Source organism: Enhydra lutris, unplaced genomic scaffold (genome assembly GCF_002288905.1).
Source record: "Enhydra lutris kenyoni isolate GAN:26980312 unplaced genomic scaffold, ASM228890v2 scaffoldscaffold9, whole genome shotgun sequence".
Lineage (NCBI taxonomy): Eukaryota > Metazoa > Chordata > Mammalia > Carnivora > Mustelidae > Enhydra > Enhydra lutris.
This window is the reverse complement of record NW_019154093.1, coordinates 72,506,904-72,516,131: the sequence shown is the minus strand read 5'-3', so window position 1 is coordinate 72,516,131 and position 9,228 is coordinate 72,506,904. Positions and strand designations below refer to the sequence as shown.

At 42.4% G+C, this 9,228-nt stretch overlaps 1 protein-coding gene across 1 annotated transcript in view; it reads left to right on the top strand.

Moving 5' to 3' along the window:
• The first annotated feature begins 6,082 nt into the window (after window positions 1-6,082).
• LOC111143465 (calcium-binding mitochondrial carrier protein SCaMC-1) overlaps window positions 6,083-9,228 on the top strand; it is a 47,870-nt gene continuing 44,724 nt past the window's right edge. Inside the window, exon 1 of the mRNA XM_022497221.1 lies at window positions 6,083-6,419. Within this exon, the coding sequence (XP_022352929.1) occupies window positions 6,237-6,419 (183 nt within the window). The 5' untranslated portion in view covers window positions 6,083-6,236. The remainder of the gene's footprint in view (window positions 6,420-9,228) is intronic.

Here is a 9,228-nt window from a genome sequence, read left to right as displayed (position 1 = left end):
ACTGGGAACTGCAGCACACCGACAGAATCCTCGGCCCATGAATCTTGCCAGTGGTGAGCACCTAACCTCATCATGAGTCCCTCATGAAGATTTGGAGAACTTAACACTGGAAAGAGTGTTGAGAAAGGGTCTCTCTAGTGCCTGAGGTCGTATGACATAAAACTGAGAGCTTTCTACTAGGTTTTCTGAAAACTGTGCTGTGGGAGAAGAAGATGAAGCAGGAATACAGATGAGAGCAGAGACATGAGAGAGAACTTCAAGTCTATTCCAGTTCATGGCTCTTGCTTCACCTGAGTTCCAGACGCCGTCCTCCTCTTTTTGCATAAGTTAACTCCAATTGGATTTTTGCCTTGGGGCTCTTCAAACGCTAATTCTGACATCCCACTAAAGTTTCTTTAAATTTTTTTGGAAAACAAAATAGAAAACTTAGGTTTTAAATGACTACAGATTTACTGCATGCACACACGTTATATAGTGCATCATGCAGAGTCAACATCTAGATGATGTTTGAAGCTGTGTAGACCTTTAAAGGGAGGGTTAATTAAAATCGGCAACAGTATCAAGAATCAGTACTGTAACAACTTTAAAAAGTGGCACACTTTAACAACAGAAGCTTTCAAGGGTTACAAAAAGAACTTTAGCCATCTCAAGGCCTTTTCTGGAGCACAAAATTACATTATTTACTTCAGGGCTTACATAGAGACTGAGTCACTGAGCAGTCATTCACAGGGATTATAAAGTTCCTGATTTGGAAGAAACTTTGATTTTGTTTTTGAGAGAAGTGTGCTGATGTAATGCATTGTTTCTTCAATATATAGAATAACTTTCAAAGATAAATATATTACATTTCTTTTGTTGATTTATTTTAGTTTTGTTAGAGGGCAAATGAACATGGACATAATATTTTTTAAGTGGAAAAAAGTATGCTGTTACACCCCGGTTTTAAATATTTTAGGTTGTATCTTTTGTTAGTGTAGTTTAGGGATCTATATTTATGACTAAAGAATAAAGACCCACTTTTTTCTTTCTTTTGATCCCCTCCTGCCTGCACTCCCCACCCAGCTTCTATTTGGCACTGACCACCCTTCATCTTTAGGTTACAGCACCCTCTACTGAGTTGTTAGCAATATTACATGGTGGCCATTTTCCCTAATAGTGGCTGCTTTTCCTTCAGGAAGTAACAGTCTGAAAATGTAGTGAAAAGATGAACTTTCTGCAAATCGAAGTGCTCTTACACTCTTTGAAACTTATAAAGATACGGGTACAGCCATATTACTATGAAGAAACAAGTGATGGTGAGTTTGAAGATGTTACAGAGACATATGCAGACAAACTTTAATGTAAAAGACATGCAAGATTTGAATATATGTAGCACCTTGTAATCTTGAATTCTGTCTCCGAAATGACTTAGAAAATCTGGGGAGAATATTCACTTAGCTTAATGTGATAGAATTAAAACATAAAATGATTACTGTCTTTCTAAAGACTACTAGGATATTCAAGTTTAAAATTCATTGTATGATAAAACTATCTTTCTAGTAATGGTGATGGCTTTATATTGAGTCAATCAAATTCTCCTACACAGCCTCCTTTGTAATCGCTTAAATTTGAGACAGCAGTGACCAGGATTTTGACAAAGTGTTGGTCCTTGTGATGAAGTTCTAGAACCTAGGTGAGGTTCGATGGAGTGAGGTCCAGAGCCGATGACCAAGAAAGAATTCTTGAGACATCTTTGGTGCAAAATGGTGGTTTATTAGAACACAGGACAGGACCCCTGAGCAGAAAGAGCTGCTGCTGCCCCGGGGATGTGAGGAGTGGCTGATTATATACACAGGAGTTGGGTAGGTGAGGACAAAGGGGTGTTCAGAAGGGCTACAGGGGTAAAGAAGACTGTCAGGATATTGAAGGCCTGGTTACTATCAAGCCAAGGCCGTTTTCCCTGTAATGAGGCGCTAACTAAAGACAATTGGGGAGTCTCCTGGTGGAATGTCACATTCTTGCTATCAAGCGTCCTTGTTAGTGAGATTTAGGTTTAGAAGAAATTTAACTTTGTTGGGTCCATGGTCAAAGGAACGAGACTGATACAAATCGAAGGTCAAGCAAAGCTTTATTTTGCGCCAAGCATCGAGAATCAAACTGCCCGGCCAGGGCCATCTCTTGCAAAGAGGCGACCCCTCCCAGTCTCACAGACTAACTTTTATAGAGCAAAGGCCATGTGGTTGAGCCTGGCCACACACAGGTGGCCAATTGAATTACAATTTACCCTATAGTAGTTATTTGAACTAGCCTATCACTCTGGTCAGAATTGGCACCCAAAAGGCAGGGCCCACATTCTTGGGTGGTTAGAGAGGTATTTTCCTGATTGGATGTCTCTACCTGGCTTGACTCATCCTTGTATTCTGGGCTCTGTTACCTCCCCCTGACCTGACACATCCTGGTATATGGGCTCTGTTATCAGGGGCTGGTCAGTCATATTTTACTGGTTTCCCAGACTTGTTTCTAAGTAAGTTCCTCTGGGGGGGCAGGGTCAATCTAAGTTTACTGCATAAACAACAAAATGGTTCGCTCTGGCTAAGTAGGCCCTTACAAACTTTATTTACTTTTCCTTCTATCTCAGTCTTCTCTAGTTTTGTTTATGGAGGGGAGGGTGATGTTAGGGCTTGAGGAACTGAGTTATGTGCCTCTGGAAAACGGGCTATTGATAAGGTAACTTCTTTGTTGTAAATCTCAAGGACATTTGTAAACCAAGGGAGACTTGTGCCTTGCAGGATTGTTATCTCTGCAAGTTAACTATTTGTTTTTCTTTTAGGGCAGCCAGGGGTGCCTGAGGAACGACACACATATTACCCACATATTACCGAGGGGAGCGGGTGGAGAGGGGGTGCAAGGTGCCAGCTCTTGCTTTGTCCTCAGCCAGCCTCCTGCTCCCTCATCACTTGTAGAGAAGCTGAGACTTTGGTCTTATTAACACCACACAATAACTACATGGTCCAGTAGATTTAAAAAAAAAAAAAAAGGTAAACTTGTCTACTAGCTAAAATTATGAACATCTAGAATGATCATTTAAGTGGATTCTTTCTAACAACAAGGTATTCAAAGTAGGTGCTGAAAAGGTCTTTGAAGACCAATTATAGATGAAATTGATAAAGTTTGAAGGTTGTCTCCATGGAAGATGGTAGTACTTAAAACAGCTAGAAGCTGGGAAAAATAGTTGCAAGCTGAATTGGGCTGAACCCCCAACTTCTGTCCTGACCACAGAAATGAATCAGGGTAAGGAAATCTGAGTGAGTTCAAAGTTTCTCCTCTTGACCTCTATAGGAACCACTGGTCTTTGGGAATTATTAACACAGAAATGGGTAGGGATGCCCTCTCTCTTGCAGATGTTTAAATGTCTATGTAAAGTTTTATTCTCTCATGCAGGAAGTTTCTATTGTTGACTTTACTTTTATTCTGTACAGTAACAGTGTCTTCTTAATCTGTTGTGGACAGATACTGTTGTAAAATTCAGTAAAAATGATTTATTAGAAAAGTGAAATTAAAAAGACAATCCATGAACTATTATCAGATTCAACAAACAAAAGTACTCCATCAAAACTGCTATAAAGTTTCTAAATGCTTCTAAATATTTGATTTAGCTTGTTGTGAACAAGTAACAGCTTGCAGTCTGGCACTAGAGTGCAAACCACACTTTGAGTGGTATTACTTTTACTAGCAGAGTGTCTCAAACGTTAATATGGGAAAGGATCACCTGGGGCTCTTGCATAAGTGCAGCTCTGGGGTGGTCCCGAGACTATTTCCTAAAAAGCTCCCAAGTGATACTGATGCTGCTGGTCTGCAGCCATAGTTTTGTGTAACGACACGTCATGAACCGTTTTTGATTTTCACACTGGTATTTTGAACTAAGAATTCTTACTCTATTTTACTCCTGTTTAAGTCAGGTACTAATTAAAGTCAGATTTATTGAGGTATAATTTCCACAGAGTAAAGTTTAACCTTTTTAGTGTACAGTGGTGTGCATTTTTTTTTAAGATTTTATTTATTTATTTGACAGAGAGAGAGATCACAAGTAGACGGAGAGGCAGACAGAGAGAGAGAGAGAGAGAGAGGGAAGCAGGCTCCCTGCTGAGCAGAGAGCCCGATGCAGGGCTCGATCCCAGGACCCTGAGATCATGACCTGAGCCGAAGGCAGCGGCTTAACCCACTGAGCCACCCAGGCGCCCCAGTGGTGTGCATTTTTAACAAAGTCATAGTTGTATAACCACCACCATAATCAAAACCTAAACAGTTCCATCACCCCTCAAAGCTCCCTATGCTCTTACATAGTCAGTACCTCCCATGCTATAGCCCCTGGCAACCCCTGGTCTGTTTTCTGTCCCTATAGTTTTGCCTTTTCCAGAATGTCGTGTACTGTATTGTATAGTAGTTTATTCCCTTTTATCACTAAGTAGTGTTCCATTGTATGAATGCAACACAGGTTGCTTATCCATTTAGCCATTTAAGGATGTTTTGTCTGTTCTTGGGTTTTGGTGATCATGAATAAAACTGCTATAATCTTTCTGGTACAAGTTTTTGTGTGAACATAAATTTTCTCAGTCAAAATTTTGACGGGCAATTCCTCCAATTACTGCAAAAAAAAATGTGAAAAAACCATTCAAGTCTGGGCTGACTATTTCAAGCAGCATTTCCGAGTACAGAGTATGCACAGTGGAGGTTAAAAGAGGTTATTAAGGACAGATACAACAATCTGATGACATTGGAAGGCTTTTCCAAGGAAGAGGATAATTCTTAAGACCAGAAATTGGAAGTAATATAAAGAAATAAATTGATCGCACAGTGATTTAACTAAACAGACAGCCCTCGATTTGCAACTCTAGATTCACATATATCTTAAATATATAAAACGATATGGGGGAAGTGACTCAGGGTTCAAGTTCCTGGGTTTGGTGGAAGAACTAGTGTTTGTTTAGTGATTCAGTATGTGGGGAGTATGTGGGGAGAGCCTTACAAGTACCCAGTTGTATTTTCTGTTAATAAAGGAATGCAACGACAGTTTCTATTTAGCAGCTATGAATGAACAGAAAATTATTAGTTTATGATACCCCATTTGGCACTTGTGAGTATGAAGACCTTTTGCATACAATCTACAACATTGTCATGAGGCAGATATTCGTGCTTTCATTTTACTGATAAGAGGCTACTCAGAGAAGCTCTGCCACATTTCCAGGTTTACAGAGCGGAAGGCATTTTCGACTTCCAAGGGTCCTGGTCTTATTCCATGTTATGAAGTAAGCCCTAAATTTGGAATTGCACCCATCCCGAGAGTCAGGGGCCTGAGGTTTTGCTCACAAATGCTGTTGACAAATCCTATGATTTATCAGCGGGCAGATTAAACTAAGCTGTAGAGCCAAGTAGTCTCTCTTTTTACCACCACCCACCTGGACGAACCTTGAATTTCTCTTTCTGATACCCCAGTTTTATTGAGGTGTAATTGACATGTAATATTGTATTGGTTTCAGGTGTTGCTTTTGTTCTTTAAATTGCTTTCAGCTTTAACTCCTCTGCTTCTTAAAGAAGAATTCCCATCCCAGGAGAGCAAGCACTCAACTTCCTCATTTTTGTCAATAGAAAACAGGCCCAGAGATGGGTAGTATCTGTGAAGCCTTTCGGAAAAAGTCCGAGATCTGTGCCGCCCGACGAGTCCCAAATGTCTATGCAGAGAAGACTGACTACCTGTGGGCAGTTTGCAGACTCCAAGCTGTTAGGTATGGGGGCTTGAAGTGGAGTAACCCAAGCTTCGAACTTTCTCTCCCCCCTTCCGCAGCACTTAATCAGCGGAGGCCCAAAACCAAACCCTCGGGGGGGGGGTTTGCTCCTCGAACCTGCACCTCTGACAGCTCGTCAGAAAAAGAGCGGAACTCATTCTCCGGGCCCCAACGCCCCTCCCCAGACCCACCCGCCGGCCTCTCACTTCCGGCCCCCGCCAGGCAGCTCCGGGCCCGCCCCTCCACGCCTCTCAGGGAGGCCGGCGCCCGGCGAGCTCCTCCCCGGGTAGCAGCGGGAGCGGCCACTCCCTGCGCGCCGAGCTGGGCTGAGCCGGGGTCTGCGTCTGCTCTTGCTCCCTGTACGCCGCGAACCCCTCGAAGCCAGGCGGCGGCCGTCGCGCGGGACCTCGTCGCGCCCGGCAGTCCTCGTCCCCGTGACCCCCCTGGGCTGGGCCGCCGCTCGCCTTCCGGACCATGCTACGCTGGCTGCGGGGCTTCGTGCTGCCCGCGGCGGCCTGCCAGGACGCGGAGCCGCGGACGCGCTACGAGACCCTCTTCCAGAGGCTGGACCACAACAAGGACGGCGTGGTGGACATCCGCGAGCTTCAGGAGGGGCTCAAGAGCCTGGGCATCCCGCTGGGCCAGGACGCCGAGGAGGTGGGTCGCTGTGCGGCCGGGAAGGCTGCGGAGATTCTGGGCGCGGGCGGCAGAAGGCGGAACTGCGGGTTCCAGCCCGCGACTGGGCTCCGAAGCTCGGGAGTGGGGCACCGGGCCAGTTACTCCCGGAGCTGATGCGCGTCAGCCTGAAAGCCTACAGGTATTTTCCCGAATGAAATTAGTGCAGCGAACACTGTGGCCCACTGTAACAATTTAAAACGCTGTTCCATAGCACTTTTGGTAGGAATGCATCCCAGGTCCTTCACCTGCCTTTTTGCAAAATTTAATCAATAATTTTTTTTTAAGCTCTCAGACTTAAATGGGCCCCACGCTCTGTAAAAGGCTCACATTTTGCATCCCTTAGAAGCTGCTTTGTTACACTAGCTAGTTTTGTCTAGTCTTTCAGAACTTTTGAAAACCAAAAACCAATCGTATGTTTCTTCCAACTTCCTGTTGAGGAGAGGCAACATTCCATTGTCGAAGACCTTCTTAATGTCCTAACTGCATAAATTCATCTAAAGGGTTGGCCGGTCGCTGAGCAGTTTCAACTTCCCTGAGTCATTTTAATTGTGCCTCTGAAGCTCAGCCCCTTTACCAGGGTGGAGATACTTGGAACCTCTCCAACCCCTCTGAAACATAAGAGGACACTATGGCATTCCCTATCCCAAGAGGGAAGGTGATTAAACTCCCAATAGCCAACAACTGTTTCACAGTTTCTATTTTAAGCTACCCGTTCAATGTCTTTAGTAGTTCTAGGTCCCTTTAGTTTATTTACTATTTCTTCTTGAGTCAGATTTAGTAAGTTACAATTTTTAAAGATTTTATTTAATTATTTTGTCAGAGAGAGAGAGGGAGAGAGAGCAAGCACAGGCAGACAGAATGGCAGGCAGAGGCAGAGGGAGAAGCAGGCTCCTATTTTAAGCTACCCGTTCAATGTCTTTAGTAGTTCTAGGTCCCTTTAGTTTATTTACTATTTCTTCTTGAGTCAGATTTAGTAAGTTACAATTTTTAAAGATTTTATTTAATTATTTTGTCAGAGAGAGAGAGGGAGAGAGAGCAAGCACAGGCAGACAGAATGGCAGGCAGAGGCAGAGGGAGAAGCAGGCTCCCTGATGAGCAAGGAGCCCGATGTGGGACTCGATCCCAGGACGCCGGGATCATGACCTGAGCCGAAGGCAGCTGCTTAACCAACTGAGCCACCCAGGCGTCCCCTATTTTAAGCTACCCGTTCAATGTCTTTAGTAGTTCTAGGTCCCTTTAGTTTATTTACTATTTCTTCTTGAGTCAGATTTAGTAAGTTACAATTTTTAGAAAACTTGTCTTCAAGGTTCGTTAATACTCAATTATGATTTTTTAGAACGTTCTGACTCTGTGTGGCTATATGCTCTATTTCATTTCTGATATCGAGCTCCACCCCCCACACTTCAGTCTTGCCAAAGATTTGTCTACTTTATTTATCCTTTGAAAGAACCAACTTGGGACGCCTGGGTGGCTCAGTTGGTGGGACGACTGCCTTCGGCTCAGGTCATGATCCTGGATTCCCGGGATCGAGTCCCGCATCGGGCTCCCAGCTCCACGGGGAGTCTGCTTCTCCCTCTGACCTTCTCCTTGCTCATGCTCTCTCTCACTGTCTCTCTCTCAAATAAATAAATAAAATCTTAAAAAAAAAAAAAAAAAGAACCAACTTTTGGTACTTTTTACTGATGTTCTCTTTTTAATTTTTTCTCATTAATTTCTATGTATTTCCTTCTATTTTCTTTGGGTGTACTCATTTGCTCTTTTTCTAATTTTTTTAGTTGAATGCTGATTCCTTAATTTTGAGCTACAATATCCCTTTGATCACTTTTTTGCCTTTAAAGTCAATTAGCCAACATAGAGTACATCATTAGTTTTGGGGGTAGTGTCCAGTGATTCATTAGTTGCATATAATGTCCAGTGCTTTTCACATCATGTGCGACCTCCTTAATTCCCATCACTCAGTTGCCCTATTCCCCCACCTACCTCCCTTTAGCTGCATTCCACAAGTTTGTATTTCTGTTTAGTTTCAAGTATTTTGTAATTTCCAATGTGATTTCATCTTTGACCCTGAATTATTTAAATGTGTGCTTTAAATTTCCAAAGACATGCTTTTTCAGTTGGTTCTTTGAAAAATATGAATAAAATAGGGGTGCCTGGGTGGCTCAGTGGGTTGGGCCTCTGCCTTCAGCTCAGGTCATGATCTCGGAGTCCTGGGATCCAGCCCCGCATCAGGCTCCGTGCTCATTGTGGGGCCTGCTTCCTCACCCCCTCCCCTCGCCTGCCTACTTATGATCTCTTGATCTCTCTCTCTCTCTGTGAAATAAATAAATAAATAAATAAATAAAATCTTAAAAAAATATAAATGAATAAAATAGACAAGCCTCTGACAAGATTAAGAAAATATGAACTCAAAATCAGGAATAAGAAATATGTTTAATTTTCCAAAATGTATATATGAACAAATTATAAATTGTATAGAATCATGTCTATACAAACATACAATAGGATGGCATATATTTATCACTGTCATATATATGTATTTTATACATAAGCATAAAATGTACTTTATACATACATACACATATTTATAATATCACTATCTGTGCTTATGATAGATATTAACTAATCCCAGCACTCTTTTTTGACTGGTGTCTTCTTCAATAAAAGGTTAGTAATGGTTATTTATGGATGGTAGGAGTTGCCTTTTTACTTTTTTCTTCACAATTTTTGTATTTCCATTTTTAAAAATAACTGTATATTATTATGATTGGGGAAAAAAGAGGTTTTTGTT